The sequence below is a fragment of the Akebia trifoliata genome, chromosome 2 (genome assembly GCF_017979445.1).
Source record: "Akebia trifoliata isolate Shusen 1 chromosome 2, ASM1797944v1, whole genome shotgun sequence".
NCBI classification, from domain to species: Eukaryota; Viridiplantae; Streptophyta; class Magnoliopsida; order Ranunculales; family Lardizabalaceae; genus Akebia; species Akebia trifoliata.
In genome coordinates, this window is record NC_141376.1 from 24,518,018 (window position 1) to 24,535,484 (window position 17,467).

The window sequence follows — 17,467 nt, forward strand, 5'->3', positions numbered from 1 at the left end:
GTTGATTATCCGTTTCTATGGGAAAGAGTGACCCAAGGTTCACTCCGAATTGTGTTTGTTCCCATAGTGACTCAACTTGTTTATGCTTTAACTAAAGGACTTCATCTACTTGCTTTCATGTTTTAGCTTGAGGAGCCTGTAAAACCCATGATCCACACAAGGATAGATGGATTTAACATCAGGATTTACCTGATCAAAACCTATAGTTGACTCAAGATTAATATGCCACCTTTTCAGCTCTCTTATATGGCTAAATCTTTGGATATAATCGAATCATTCCAACATTCTTTCAATTATTTTTGCTGCCAATACTAAACTCTTTGTAACACGCATCTTTAAATATTCTACTATAAATATTACTATAATACATATCTAACAGAATTGAATGAGTTAAATTTAGAGAAGCCCCTCTGATGTCTAATTTGGGTATGTGTATGGTACTCTACTGAAGATCATTCAGAAACTAAATTCAAGAAACCACCCATCACAACAATCAGTTTGTGTATTAGATTTCCATCACATACAAGAAGAAAATATAGATACTTAAGTTCATTTTATTCATGCTAGTATCGATCCGATACATTAACCTTTTCACTTTAATAACTATTTTTTATTTAATTTTCATACACGAAACGGTTATCAATTCACCATGCTCTATGATTTGGCGGATTTACATGTCAACGACCCGAGGCTTGGCTGATTGAAACAGTGGCATTGGATGTTGATGAGCCGGAAGAGGTGGACGCGTCACCACGAACTCTCTTGGTAGCGTCGATGAAGGTAGGCCTGGTTGGCCTGAGATCTACCAAGCCTTTGCTCAATAGAAGAACAACAACTTCAGACATTGTTGGCCTTGAAACTACTGAGGATTGGGTGCACAACAGAGCAATCTCTAACACTTTCTTCACTTCCTCTGTTCTGTATTCCTTTGGGTTTAGGCTTTTATCAACCAAATCCATCAACATGTCATCCTCATATAATCTCCATGCCTATTAGACAATGATTCAGAAAAAAGAAAAAGAACATAGTATATCTCAAGGCAAAATACTTCATAAAGAGCTTGGTATACTCAGCTTGAAATGTGACAAAATTCGAACCTTGAAACTTAACCAAGTCAACTTGATTAACTAATATGTTATAAAAAAAAGTTGGTGTGGCAATGTATTTCAAAAACTATGGAGAGTGGTCTATGAAAGTAGATAGAAGACAAGATTTTAATCAATGAGTGTGCCTCATGGTGCGACAAGGTCGTGGCACAACAAAGTTCTCACTCTCTTTGATGGCCCTTCCAAGAGACTTGGGCATCAAGAATGGAGTCTAAATCTTAATTTGACTAAACTAGATCAACACAGTAAAGATTGAAAGACTGAAAACTCTTTCTTAATTCTACATGTGATGCATGGACATTCTTTTCTAATATTTTTAATTGACACAATGAAAAAAAGAATTAAGAGGAAAATTACCCATTCAAGAAGGTATTGACTAACAGGTTCAAGCTTTAAGTCGTTACTCTTTCGGCCACTTACAATTTCAAGGACAACCACGCCATAGCTGTAGGTGTCAACCTTCGCAGATAATTGCCCATGGATTGCATACTCCGGTGCCGTGTAACCCCTGTTGCACAATCACATTAGCTTCCAAACTGAGGACTAAAATAGAAGATAGAAACAATTGCCTGTTCTGTCTTGTTTTTAGTTTTTTGTATTTAATCTTTGGTATGATAGCTTCAATATTTTTATTTTGACTTACAATGTTCCAGCAAATTTGGTACTTAGATGACTCTGGTCCTCTGGAAGAAGCCTTGCCAACCCAAAATCCGCAATTCTAGGCTGGAAGTCATCATCGAGCAGTATATTACTGGATTTTATGTCTCTATGTATAATGCACACATGGAATTCCTCGTGTAGATAGGCAAGACCTCGGGCTGTACCCAAGATTATATCAAACCGTTGTTTCCAGCTAAGGTTCCCACGTCTATCACCTGTGAAGCATGAAATACCATTATCATTATCAAAGCCTTATTACAAAAACTTGGGGTTGATGAAACAATTTGTGTTCCTGCATTCAATTGTATATAAAGTCATGTCTTCGACTCAAAAAAATATCATACTTTAAACTCGAAACATGGGTTTGGCACCTTTTCCCCTGACCTCAGATCTCTCACCTTAAGGCCAACCAAAGCCCCTATTTGTTCATTCAGTCCTCACCATGCCCAAGACACCAGTTTTTTTTGGAAAGATTCATTGTAAAAGGATAAGGATGACTTCTAAATGAGATTTATTATGGTGTCAAGTTGTAAGTATGAAATAATAAAGATGCACATCTTATAATAGAAACTCATAATGAACATCAAGACATGTTTTCAATTGTTAATAAAACACTATTTTCCAATTAAACTACGTCGTTTAAGAAAACTATGTCTGAGCATATTAAGGTAATTATTACCAAATAAGAATTTGTCGAGGCTACTGTTTGCCATGTATTCATAAATGAGAAGTAGTTCTTGGCGTTTGCTACAACACCCGAGAAGGCGGATAAGGTTTCGATGATGAACATTGCTTATAAGCCTCACTTCGCTCTCAAAATCTGCTTTTGCTCTGCTAGTTTGGGCTATTGCAAGTTTCTTAACTGCGACAACTTTTCCATTTTTCAGGACCCCCTACATGTGAAGTAACAATGTAATTTCTCTTAAAAATCATCCAAAACACATAAATGAAAGACAAAAGTTCTCCTACTATAGTGTGCATGAAATTGTGATAGAAAAAAAAACCAACTAAAACAAAAATTCAAATCAAATACATACCTTGTATACATCTCCAAATCCTCCTTCTCCGAGTTTATTTTCTTCACTAAAATTCCCGGTTGCAGTTGTAAGATCTTTGTAAGGGAAATTCACTGGACCCCTTAGCTCAGTAGCCCCTAATATATCTCCTGAAAAATGAAAATTTTGTTGCTAGTTTGGATATAATTTTTCCATTAAATGCCCCCTAATTTTTGGGTGGCAACCAGTAAAGTTTTTCCAAATAAACTCCCCTACCCCCTCACCCTCAGGCCTCAATATATAAACCAAAATTCCCCTTTATTGCTGCATATGCCAAAGACCACTAGTTCAAAAAACTTTACTAACTTGATTGATTAGTTACGTCTAGTAAAAGTCGTACCCCAGTGATTTGGCTTCTACATTTTGCTGAGAATCCTGGATTTTCATATAATCTTGGTATTATTTACATGAAATATGCGAAGGTATCTTAAATATACACCAAAATCAAGCCTCCAATGTCTAAATTGCTCTTTTGGAGTCTGGTGTTCTCTTTGTATACATAAGCAAATTTTAAGAATTTAAATATTTAATTTGCATTTAATATAACATAAAATTTACTAATCATATAACCTATCAATTTGATATATAAGTTCAAAAATCAATTACTATTGAAATATAAACCAATCCGACCTTCCCCTCACCACAACTCATTGACCCACCCTCCCCTTCCCTTCCCCACACACAAATAAACATTGTCAAGTTTTCTTCCCTTATTGAACATGGTTTCAAGACCCACATCCCAAACAAGGCATGGGGTGTGGTTCTTTGAAACTATGTTCCCAAGAGGGAAAGAAAACTTGACATGTTTATTTGGGCTTATAGAGGGAAAGGAGGGTAGGTCAATTGGTTGTGATCGAGTCAAGTTTGGATTGGTACATTCATATACCAAATTGATTTGGTCTATTGGATAAATGGAGGTCGTTTGTTACCTTTATGAGTCTTCTTAGGCTTTCTTCTCAGTAATTGAAACCATATGAAAAAGGCAATCAAAAACAAAAGAAAGGCAGAACCTCCAACTACACCTCCTATAATAGCTTTCGTGTTGCTTGAACCTCCTGCCAGAATCTCAATTCATCAACTACTAATATCATTGACAAACCAAGGTTTCAAAAGTGAACTATTATATTATGATGCAGCATTGGTTGTTTCCATTGTATAGGTAATGCAAGTAATATTATGTAATGGAGCCCTCAATTATACATAGTTCGGGAAGGAGCACATGCTATGCAGGTGTTGCTAGGGCAAAGACTCCTCAAAATTGTGGGTTTCTATTATCGTACACTTTATCATTTAATAAGATAAATTAAAAAAAAAAAAAAAATTTATATATTTTATCTTTTATTATCATAAATAGATTATTTTGAAATGAATCCTAATAGAAAATCCATGAGAATAATGTTTGGTTAGTAAATATTTGTAAAATATTACTCACCTTTTGTCAAGAAGGGTGTGAGATCAGTTGTTTGGTTACTGTTGAAGAATGCAGTATCCGAATACCTTAAAAAACATCCAGCATCAACAGCTCTCCCTTCGGCATCGGGTGGACAACTCCCTATATTGTTGTATGCAACGGTCAAGCAATCCTTGCACCCACTCTCGCTCACTGATTCTGCGCACTGTGATACACCGTATGCTATAGTGCCACTCCCATCGCCCACTTCTCGTTGTGTGGCTGCAAAGAATCCACCTATCCTCGGCGTTGCAATCAGAAGATCTGATAGCAATCCATCGACAGCTACACTAAATGCACTCGCCTGTGGTGCGGTCTTGTTTCCACAAATCCCAACGTTGCCAGGCAGAGTCGTTTGATCAAAGAAACTGTTGCTTTCATACCTTGAGAAGAAATAAATCATCTTCAATCAAGCCTGATTTCTTAAGTAATTTGATCGAATGCATGGTTTTAATATTCGTCCAAGATGACTCGGAAGGGGTTTAAATGAGGGTATTTTGATCATTTTCACTAATCTCTCGTAGAAGAGCACTTTCAAATCTATGATTCCTCCGAAACTTTGACAGGTGTATCCAAAATATCCAAATCAATGATTATTGTAAACTCTAAAACTTCAATGGTATGTTAGCAACCTTTTAAAACATGCGTTTTCATTTTTGCCCCTAGAAAGTAATCTTTAAATCCTTTTAGTGTAAAAAGTAAACGGTTCTATTGTTCTTTATACAATGGCATTTTCATAATAATATTTTTAAATTTTTATGGTATCTAAAAACATAATAATAATAATAATAATAATAATACCATTACATGATTACAACAGAACTTTTCTTTTCTTTTCTGTTCTTTTTTCAATAAAAGAATTACTTTTTTATAAGAAATATGAAAACTGTGTGTTTTTTATTGTTGCTAATGTCTCATTAAAGTCTTGGATGTTAGCATTGTAGATCATATATTTCAAGATATAATTTGATAATGATTTCAGATTAATTTATAAACAATGTGACCAAACCATTAACTTCAATTAAAATTTGTTATTATTGTGTATTATGAGTGTACTATGTTTAGTTTTTTTGATGTATTATATATTTTTGTTGGACTCGTCAATCAAATGAATGAAGTACGTAATTGATTGATCCTATATATGGTCAATCAACGATGTCTTCAATAGGGGTCAATCTCTCAGTGTAGTTTGAAATTTCAAGATTTATTAGAGAAACAGACGACCAATATTATGGTAGAATAAACAGCCTAGGGCTGTAAATGGATCATATTAAACATGAAATTTGATTTGAAATGATAACTCAAATTCTTGATTGAGAATATGCATGAGATCCGATCCCATATTTAATCAAATAATTAGCTCTGGATTGCTTGCCTCGATCAATCCAATATGGTAGAATGCATATATGGTTCAAATATTTATTCATTACCAATTCAAAATGGAAAATACTAATGCCTCGAATTATACTATTTCCTAAGGATTCCTAAACTTGTACTAATCCTAGAAGAGGAAACTTTGCCAACCATTAGAGCTTCCCAAATGCGGATTGAAGTTATAAACTCAATCTAAAATTCATCTAGCCTCGCATACTGAATTTTTTTTTTTTTTTGATAAATAGCATTTCATTCATTAAAGCAAAACCAAGTCAGTCGAGATGACCAACCTAGCAAGTCCTTACAGTAAGAAATTACTCATGAGTAATACAGCAAATCCCATCCCAATTGAAAATAAAATCCTCGAAAAAGACTCCCCTAAATTCTTTAAAGACTTTGGACCAACAGAAAATAAGTCCCATAATGGATAAAATCGTATTGCTACAATCTTCCATTTTTCCTTCAAAGATGCGCTTGTTTCTCTCCAACCACACTCCCCAGCATATTGCGAACGGTGTAATACTCCACAACAGCCTCTTAGCGCCGCCAAATGAGTAGCCAATCGACGACCAACAAGTAAAAAGCTCCTTTGTTGTTTGTGGTAAGCATATTATAACTCCATATAATTTCAAAAAATGAGTCCAAATGCCATAAGCGAACTTACAATGTATAAGAAGGTGGTCCGATGATTCTCCATTCTCCATGCATAGCACACAACAACTCGCCCCGCACAAACCCCGTCGCATCAAGAAATCCACATACTGACTTATAGTTTTAAGAGTTTGTTGAGTCTAGTCCTACATCGGGTACTCATTGCCTTGTCTCTCTCCTATAAGCTCATGCCCCCTCCACTTATTGTCAATTGATTTTGAGTTAGACCCCTAAATTTATTATAGTATCAGAGTAGGCCTTTCTCTCCTCTACATCATCCAGTTCATATCTCCACGTTGTAGACACCCCATTTTTGCCCAAGTCGAGCTCGAGAGTACCAAAAACCTTTCGAGAAAGAGCTTGACCCAAGATAGTTTTCAAGAGGATTCAAAAACTCTATTTTCAAGCAATCACATAGCCTGAAGGCTATTTCTCAAATTCTAGATTAAGTCTGGTCGTACCTCACCCTTGGTCAAACTTAATTTTAAGCCTGATCGTACCACAACCTTGGCCAAACTTAATTTTAAGCTTAATCGTACCTCAACCTTGGCCAAACTTATTTTTTGTCTAATAAAAGGTGACCCATGCTTGAAAGTTAGTTTTGCCTAGTCCAAGGGTGACCTATGGCCAAGCATAATTTTTGTTCACACTTTAGTTCACCCAAGGCCAATTCTGTTACAAACTCATATGTGCTAGAATTTGATTATGGATAATTACCCTTTAACCTACTCCTTAATGACTTTTCCCCTAAGAAAATCCCTCCATTTTATTGTTTTGTCTCCATTTAATTTTTTAATAAATCTACCATCATGGTTTTCTTGTAAATTCTATTTTTCTTCCAACAAAGACTCTTGGTCAAATTAATCCCACATGAGTGTAATTACTACATTAACCTCACCTTGTTAGAACTAAACTAAGATATAGTACCCTTATGCCCCCTAAGTTTATTCTCAATCTTAGAAAATTCAATATAAATTGACCAAGTTCAAGAGATTTTGACAACTTTGCCCAACCTATAGATTTCTCTAGAACTTGTAAGTAAAAACTAGATTGACCCTAGGTTGTTAGAGAATTCATTGGGCTAGATGAATTTAATATCTAAAATCTCAATTCATATTTATATAACATCTAGCCTAATTTTCTATGATTTGACCCAAAGCCAATGACCTAGGACTTTTCTACCCTCCTCAAAAAATTCTCTAGAAACTATGACCTTTTACAATCATATTTCTTAATCATCATGATTGGTGAGACCTATAGGTGAGTGAAAGACCATCAAATTCAAGGAGAGGAGATGTAATTTAAGTTTTCTCTAGAGATTTCATTGAAAATATTAGAAATCATATGATTTAGGATAAATTTATCCCCAAGGATCTCCCAAAATACTATAAATAAGACATTTATCTAAGGCAAATGAAAAAAAAAAAGTTCAAGTCATCCAAAATTTTGCCAAATCTCTCTTCAAAGCCTTCTAGCCTATCTAAACTCTATCTAAATCCTTCTAAAACACACAAGAAGCTCTAATCAAGAAGAAGAATAAAAAAAAAAAATTGGCCAAGGTGGAGTGTGGTTGTAACTTTCTAATGTTTTATATGTAATCCTTTCTAAATCTCCCTCTTCTACCTATTCCCCTCTTTATATTAAGCTAGTTTATTTCGTGTTTTCTTTGCGTGTAATAATGTATATCTTCATTTTCTTTAGTGAGGTTTAAAGGTAAAGAGTAAAACCTCCTAGAGGTAATCTCTTCCTATAAGCCCGCAATAAACTCTTAAGAGTATTAGAATATTTGTTATTTATTTGTCTTGCAAGCTTTAAATTCCTAGATTAGTTGCTATTTATTTTTCTTACAAGCTTTAAATTCTTAGATTAGTTGTTATTTACTTTCCTTGCAAGTTTAAATTCATAGAATATAGATTTTCATTTTCTTTCCTAATGGCTTAAGAGTTAGAGAGTAATTTTCATGGGAGGTAATCTTCTCTTTCTAAATCTATTACATGCATACATTATGTGCACACACATTACTATATTTTTTCTAAAGTAACTAAGGGTAAAAAATGTGGATCTATCTAGATCTGCACCTAACTCTCTAAACTAACAAAAAATAGTATCAAAGAGGACACGTCTCATGCATAAGGTTCATAGTCTTTCCATGGTGGCCGTCCAACTCATGAACACCTCTTAAAGAGTAAACTAACAAAGAGGTGCTCCCAAGTGAACACATAACCTTTAAAAAAAGCTTTGAGATCCAAGAAAGTGAAATTCATGTGGATTTCCACTAAAATTTTAGGCTCATAAAAAATTCCCACAAACATCTTTTTTTCTTTAGCTTTCTCATTGTCCTAATTTGTTCATTTCTAGAACTAGATTATAATTAATTTTTCTCAAGTTTTCTCTATAATTTTCTTTATTTTTCAAAATCCAAATTGTTTTTCTAATCTTCACCCATGGTCATATATTGGTAATTATCTTAGGATGGGAGGGACAAAGTGTCTAACACTTTTCTTGTCCCTCAATCGAATCTCCTTACCGTAGATTTCTAGGTAGATAATTTTTCATTATCTTTTGGATATGTGAGTCAGTACAAACTAAAGAAAAAAATAGATTTCAAAATCTTTTTATAGTGTCTATTCACACTTTAATTGAATGGTGGCGAATTCTAAACTTGTGTAGATGAACTTAAACCTACCTAAAGGTTTCGATGCTCACGTATTTACACGTGCTTTTGCCCAATCCAGCCTACATGTACGGGGCATGTTGAGTTTAGTCCCACATTGAACACTCATTGCCTTGTCTCTCTCCTTATGAGCTCCTCAAAAATTTATCAAAGTCGATACTCAGCCGATTTGACTAGACAGTAGGATTTTGAGGTGAGTTGATCACAATAAATAACGTGGAAAGACCTATATTTGATGGACCAAGGCATCAAATTTTTCATTGTCAAATTTTTATTTTCGACAGATCGAAATTGTCAAATTACTGGAGGATGGGAGAAATATGATGGCTTTAAGCCGTCGAAACGGGGAACATAAAAATTTTCAACGACCATGGACTGACAAAATTCGGTTACTAAATTATGTGGGTTTTGGCCCTTCAATTTTTCTTGTAAAAATTTTCAGTTTTTATGTAGTGATACTTGTTAGACCCAATTTATCAAGTCAACTCAGAAGCTTTGCTAATTCGAGTAAGAAACTTGGCAGAATCACCTAAAAATGCATTGAAGATAAGGAACTCAAGTAAAAAAACCCTTGATTTTTTCCCAAAAGCCCTTGATTCATCTCTCCAAAATTTGTCATATATCTTCAAGCTCTTCATCCTATTCACTTTAAACCTCATAAAAAAAAAAAAATAAAGTAAAATAAACTTTGATATTTTCTCTTGTAAAGTTGACCGTTTTCAATCTCTAAAATTTATTCAACCTCATCTTCAATTCATGACTTCAGACTCTACAAGAAAGTCCCCTAAAATCCCTATATTGTTCCTAAGGAATGCAGGAAAAGAGAGTAGGATGAAGAATATTTCTTACTTTAGGGAGAAAAGAATCAAGATATTTGGCTTGAAGAGAAGGGTGTTTCATGTTATTAAATATTAAAATTGACTTTTTTGAGTTGACTCTAGAGTTTTCAACTTGAATCAACTCAATGAGTAGTCGAGTTCGCCAGAGTTTTAAAACTATGGCTAAGAAAACCTATGATGGATGGGGCATGATTGTGTGTGGTCCCCGAGTAATTGCAGTCAGAGACTGAACTCTAATAAGGAGTAGAACCCACTTCGACCACACAACTGAACTCTAATAAGGAGAATCCACATCGACCACACATAACCACAAACCACCGTGGCCCACTCCATGACCGATACGAGACATTCACTCTGAAACATTGAATGTTTCGGAAATAAATTGGGTATGTGTTTTATTTGTGTCGAATGTCGATTTTTTCTTCAACCAAAACATTCAATCAATACGATATTTTAAACATTGGCCATGCTTGTACCTTAAGAAGCAGCCGTCATAAATAACTCGAGCACCATTAGCCACTGAACAATTATGAATTTGAGACACGGCTGCAGCAAAGCAAGCTAGGCAGTCGGCGTTGGAGAGGTAGTTTCTGCACTGGACCATGGCGAAGGCAGGAGGATGTTGAGCGGTGGCAAAGCGGTTAGAGTTGTTGTTGAGCTGTGTTCTTAGATCTGAAAACGTTGCATTTAGGTTGGTAAAGAACACAGATGGATTTGCAGCGTTGTATTGGCTGCATCCTTTGTCTAAGATATTAATTTCGGGATCGGAGACCACCACTCGATCAAAGAGTGAAACAATAATGAAGATGGACAAAATTGCTAAGAAAAGACCCATAATGAAACTGTAGAGAAGGCGAAAAAGAGAGGTTTTTAGACATTCTAAGTCATATTATACGTCCTGTGTAATAAATTAAATTTCCACATGTGACGTGATCAATCCGATATATTCTCGATTTAGGTGAGAATTGGAATCAACTCACCCAATGTACGTGTACGCTCACGTCCTCCATATTACACAGATTACATCAGAATTCAAAAAAAAATCCGAATTTAAAGAATGGAAGGAGAAATGAGCTGAATTTGAGAGAGATTCTAATTATAAAGTTAGGGATTGGTTTTGATGAAATCCGATATCACCCCCAACCATCATTTGACAACACTCATGATTGATGACCATAAACAATCTTTAGAGATTTTGACTGAAGATTAGATTAAAATTGAAAGAAAGATGAAGTAGATGGAAAGATATAAAATGGAGCAAAACATAAAAGACTTGAATTAAATAGAAGTCAATCATCTCGATGAATTCTTAATACAAATAAGAGAAGCACATTGTTGAAAAAATCGATTTATTTTCTTTTTAAATGGTAGATGATCAATTTAAAACACTATTGATCATTACACAAAATGATGATGTTTTTTAGTTATACCTTCATTATTTTCAAGTATAAAAAAAACACAAAAGATGGACATTTTTTGGCCCATTCTCCACTTGAAAATTTTCGATTCATAAACAATAATATGATGGAATCATTCAGCTCAATTAAAATTTTTGCTAATCATTTGGGAAGAATTCATAAAGAATATGAGGGAATCATTCAGCTCAATTAAAAAATTTGCTAATCATTCATATATGACAATTGGACCAACAATATAAAATTGAAAAATAATTGTGGATTATATTAGTCTAATAAGTATACATGACGTGGATTGAATAACGACACTCTAATATTTTAGTTTTTATTTAATTTATATAATAATTTTTTTGTTGGCTGGATTCATCAATCAAATGAATGGCGTCATTGAATTATCTTATCATTAAATGGGTACATATATAACGACCCTCACAAATTGCTAGGGGTTCAGAACAAACCTAATAGATTAGGTTGGTCCAACAATATATAAGGACCCAACCTAATGACCTACCAATACATTGTGGTAGATTAATGAACACTAGGGCTTATTCTGTATTGCCTATGAGTTTAATTATCTTATATTTTTTATGTCAAACTAGATTTAATCGTATTATTATCAGATCGGACTAAATGCTTTAACTCAATTTATAATTTTTTTTATTGATACTTATATTTGAATAATTATAAATCTATATAATAAAATAGGATGATTGTCTCACAATGTTTATCCCCCATACCCAAAGAGGGATTTGGATTCAATCTTACACCCATCTTAATGATAATTTTACTTTATTACATTTCTTTTTCTACACTTTCATGAGATTATCCCTTATATCAATAACACTTCTCCAACTTGATCGCCTTTCCTCCTCTACCTCTTTAATCATTTGAGGATGCCCGTGCCAATAAGCATGGGAAAAGTATAGGTTTTTTTTTTTCCTTTTATAAATTAATAAAAAGGATTAGTTGATATTTAATCACATTCAATAATAAATATTTAAATAAATAAGAATTAATTATTTTTTTATCTAAAATATAAAACCCTGACTGACTCAATCAATATTTTCAAAATATCGGACAAGTCATAATATTGGATCTTACATGAGTCAATGTGAAGGACAATTCACATTGAATATTCCACTGGTTCATGAATGATATCGGGAGGATTCAAACAAGTCATCTCAATCTTCGACAATTTCTAAAACCTTGGCAGACCATCAATGGGAGGTAATGGGTCTAGAGTTTAGATGGGTAGAGTTATAAACCTAAACTTTTTAGGTGGGTGTAGGAGTTTATGATGATCAATGGCTAGATATTGAACTCCAGAGATGGTAGTTCTTAGCATGACCTACGAACAAGACTTGAAAATGGGTTTGCATTGAGCCTAATCATGTTTAGGTTGTAACATGTAAACCTGTTTAACTCGTTTATTAACCAGGTCATATCCAAGTTAGGGGGCCAGTTTATCCAATTAATTATGGTGTCATTAATGTCGTATTGACTCGCGTGCAACTTGACAATATTTAATTTATTTAAAGTATAAAACATAGATTAAATAAGTTATAATCATATCGTCTTGCATACAATCTAATCTAATCAAATCTTATTTAATTAAAAATTTATAAATATATTAAGCATATTATAATTTTCATAAATTATGCATATATGCCTAACCAAGACACTACCCACCCAAGATGTTAGGTTACAACCACGTTGCCTATTTAATAAACAGGTAATTAGGTTCTTACACGATTATATTAAATGGGTGGGATTAGTTTGGGTAAAGTTTTTTAACTTAAGTCAACAAGACAAGACCTATTGCCCCTCCTAGTAAACTTCAGACATACATACGACAATCCATCGTTTCATAGTTTAAAAGTTGTAGAATTGACACAAATTAATTCAGCTGAGTTGACTTGAATCAATTTGATTTTGAGGTGAATCACAAAACTTAATGTAACTAACTCATTAAGTCAACTCAATCATTTTAAATGAGTCAATTGAAAAGAAGTCGAGTCGATCTGAAAATGCACCGAATCGAAAACAAGATTCCCAAGTTGTCGATTTGAACTCAAAGCAATGGACATTAGTTATGAATTGTCGAGTTTTAAAAGTATAAATCACATATATATGATGGTGGGTCTAGTTGGCCCATCATCATGAGCCACGCAAGTACCTTAAAAAACAGCCATCATAGATAACCCGAGCACCATTAGCCGCCGAACAGTTACGAATTAGAAACTCCGCCGCAGCAAAGCAAGCTACACAGTCGGTGTTTGAGAGGTAGTTCCTGCACTGGACCATGGCATATACAGGATCGGATGCCCTAGGACGCTGAGCAGTGGCAAAGTGGTTAGTATTGTTGTTGAGTTGTGTTCTTAAATCAGAAAAAGTCGCATTTAGATTGCTCAAGAACAACGATGGGTCCGTAGCATTATATTGGCTGCATCCTTTGTTTAACAGATTAATTTGGGGATCAGAAATCACCACTCGATCAAATAGCAAAACAATAGTGATGATCGACGAAATTGCCAAGAAAAGATCCATAGCGAACTGTCGATAATGCAAAGAAGAGATCTTTTTAAGAAGATTTTGATGACATGTTAGATAATAATAAAATAAGGTAAGATTGATAGATATTCGAAGAATGGAAAGATAAATGACCTGAATTAGTTGGATAGAATTAAACCGTCTAGAGAAATTCTAATTCCAACATTAGCGAGATTTTGATCCCCACTTAGGTTGAAACTCAAAGAAAGATGAGAAAGAGGAGGAAAACATCAAAATGACTTAATTAGATGGAATTCTATCATTCTCGAGAAATTAGTATTATATACAAGTCAGGAATGATGGAATTGGAATCCAACCTTAATCATTTTTAGACATTTTGTCTCGTCTGCTTGGTCGTGGAGAGAGTTCCTCCGCCACCTAATCCATGATGTCAGCACGTTCAAACCTTCTTAAAACTATGCACATAGATACCTATGACGTGTCTTATCCTATGTGCGCTAAAAGTAGTAGATTGAATTGATTTTTGATCTCTATGACTAAGGGATCATCATCACAAAAAAAAAATTAGTTAATTCTAAAATTTCTAACCCCATATTTATGAGTTGGAGAATTGTGAACCGTCCATTTTTTGTAAATCACTTTTGAAGAGGTTACAAATTTTGGATTGAGCTGATTTTTGGTGAGAATGATCTCTTCATCATAAAGATCATCCTCACCAAAAATCAGTTTAATCCAAAACTTTTAGCCCACATTGGATAAAACACGTCGTAGATATATGAGTAGATATATGTGTATACGGATCCTGATCCATATATATTATTGGGATAGGATTAGTATATGTTAGGAGGGCACAGGTATGAGTAAACTCTTTTTTCGTTTATATTGGGATAGAATTAGTGTAAGTTAGGAGCGCACCCAATTTCGAACACGTATGAGTAAACTCATAAGGCCAATTTTAGCATTGAGCCAATTCATGATTTAAAAATGACAATACTGTTTTTTTTCCCCTTTTTTATTGAAAAAATTACTTAGAGGACGCTTGCGGAGGGATTCCTTTTTAAATAGTCCCTAAGTTTTTCGACTTAGCTGAACATGACATTTAGTAAACTTTTTCTTTCTAAATGGTCCTTGAAGACCATTTTTACCATTTTTGACATGTGAAATGTCAGAACTACCTTTTCATTGGTTCTTGATGATATGAAGCCTCATAAACTCCTTTAATAGATCGATCTTAACTCTTATTCCCTCAAGTTCTTCTTCCCAATCTACTCTACGATAAAATCGACATAAGAGGTGAGTTTTTAACATTCTTTTTTACTTGTTTTCTATGAATATAATAGATCTAAGCCAAAATTCAAGTAAATAAATGGTTTATAAAGGGTTATGGCTCATTCATTTTGTTTTGTTTGTCATTTTGATGAAAAATTGTGTTGGATTCAAAACTACAGAACTGAACAAAAATCGGTTACAGCGTCGAGTAAATACTAAATAATATTATTGAACTTGATGTTTTTTTTAATTATCATCAAGTTTGGTACTAAATAATATTAAAATCGTTGAACTCGATTATAATTGTAGACACCTAAATTTGATCGGTCTCTCAACACAAAATGTGACGCCCCGTCAAACGCTAACACAAAGTCCCATGTCAGATCTCAAAGCACAAGGTGGCGTCTCGAAATTTTGATATGGTCACCTCTATTTGTGTTAGCATTCCAAGCCGTTCAACCTGCACCTGATAAATGACATACATTATCCTGCATATATACAAATAAAATATAATATGAGCGGAAGACTATATACATCTAATAACGTACGATAGATCAGAGTGTGGAAAGATAAACAAATTACAGGATTATACAAACATTCCTCACTCTAACAAAAGTCTTAACGCTCAATACAACATTTATAATACTCTTGGATAAATCGACACCACTAAGGGGTATAGCCCTAATACTGACCAGGTAATGTACTCTTATCGTCTATCTGACCCACCAGATGGTCCCCACTTGCTGGTTCTATGCTCGTCTCGTCTCGTCAACTACAGGCACTAAAACTAAAAAAAATAGGAAGGAAATGGTGAGTAACAATGGTTACCTAGTAGGGAAATAAATAATTTCTGCCAATAACCTCTCCTAACATAAACGAATAAGTATACTGAATCATTTTAACATATACAAAATTTTAGAGAAAAAACTATGATTAACTGGTATATATAGCTAGGGATGAGCAACTAAACATTTTAAAACTCACATTACATTATTAACAGTACTCACTATAACATTTTATTTTTATATAAATCTAATTGACTAAATGGAAACATTAAACATGCATTTCATTTTGTATATTAAAATAAGGCAACAGATATATATAATACACAATGGTAGAGTAGTGGAATTAGAGAGTTAGGATTCACGACTGGATTACTCCCAGTCGGGACATGATGTTACAATTCCTTACTGACTTTTAGTTCCTGATTTTGTGACTGGTTACTGTACTTACCACGCTTGGTTAACCAGTTATCCGGTTCAAGCTAACCGTTTGACGTGATGATAAACAATAGATTTCTTTTCAATGTGTCAGAACATTCAACTATTATAGATTATTAGTGATCACTGACTAATCATCTTCGTCTATGCCTATCAGGCGTGTATGTGATTACCAAATATACAATCTATTCGTATACGACCACCTTTACATTACAAGTTCACTAGTACAGATAGAGAAGAATAAACCCAGATTCCAATTGTGACTTCACTCTCATACGCGTCCCATACCACGTATGAGTTTGGTTATCCCTACCGTACATCTCAAGATAGTATATCACTTCGGATGATATGACAGACTATCCTTTTAGGTACTCGCAAACTCTTTATATATTTGTTTTTCTTTGAAAACAATTAAGAAATTTCCTTTAAAAACAAATAAGAAATTAACATCATAGAGGTTGACAATGGATATCCAATTTCCTACCATCCGACTATGGCCAAGCGGCCTAAAATAAATAACATAACAGAAAAGTAATTAGTGCCTCGCGCTAACAGAAAGTAAATAAACATGCAACCAATATCATTATTTCTGGATATCCATTTATCAACCCACACATAGCATCACAATGTAAAATGCAAACGTCACTCCTCGGATGTGACTCTGACATTTTACCGTTTCATACATTTTTTTTTCTTTTTTTCGATTTTTACAATTTTCAATTTTTCGAATACGATATTCATTTTTCGACATTCATCAACTCAATATGAGTTCATTGATTATTAAAACATTTTTCAAGTCTTAAAATTTATTTTTTTATCAATTAAATTGAAAAATTAAAAAATTTATCTCAACATGGGGTCCGAGTATTGCACAGAACCCAACTGACTAACACAAAACTCGATGAAATATCCTACCCACGTATAATTTGTTATAAAATACAATTAAACCTATCAAATATGCAAGTTCTGACGTGAATTTGGAATAACCAATTGAATTCTATATTTTAGAAACACATTACAAATTTTTGATGAAATCCTAAATGTAATTTTCACAATCTACGATTACTAATAGAAATTGAGAGTTCCTTATAGTCTTTATGTGAAAGAATTGAAGCTCGTATGCGAAAATTGAGACGATCGACACGAAAATTGAGATGAATCGAATTTCTAGGTGGTTGATTTTTAAATTCAACTTGGTGGTTTCAAAGATTTCGATGTCGTCGTCATTTCTCCCTTCTACGAC

At 33.9% G+C, this 17,467-nt stretch overlaps 1 protein-coding gene across 5 annotated transcripts; it reads right to left on the reverse strand.

Annotated features, from left to right (window-relative positions):
• Positions 1–536: 536 nt before the first annotated feature.
• Positions 537–14,108, reverse strand: LOC147409954 (cold-responsive protein kinase 1-like). Of its 5 annotated transcripts, none has more exons than XM_086432138.1 (9): positions 13,889–14,108; positions 13,401–13,777; positions 4,254–4,654; positions 3,751–3,876; positions 2,804–2,931; positions 2,446–2,659; positions 1,750–1,981; positions 1,527–1,614; positions 537–989 (listed from the first exon to the last, which is right to left on the reverse strand). In XM_086432138.1, exons 2-9 carry the CDS (start codon positions 13,769–13,771, stop codon positions 678–680), a joined length of 1,872 nt encoding a protein of 623 aa, XP_086288264.1. In that variant the 5' UTR covers positions 13,772–13,777; positions 13,889–14,108; the 3' UTR covers positions 537–677. The 5 variants fall into 5 exon arrangements, with proteins under 5 accessions (XP_086288264.1, XP_086288260.1, XP_086288265.1 ...); XM_086432134.1 differs by having other exon boundaries at positions 1,464–1,614; positions 13,889–14,104; XM_086432139.1 differs by lacking the exon at positions 3,751–3,876 and having other exon boundaries at positions 1,464–1,614; positions 13,889–14,105.
• Between the last annotated feature and the right edge of the window lie 3,359 nt (positions 14,109–17,467).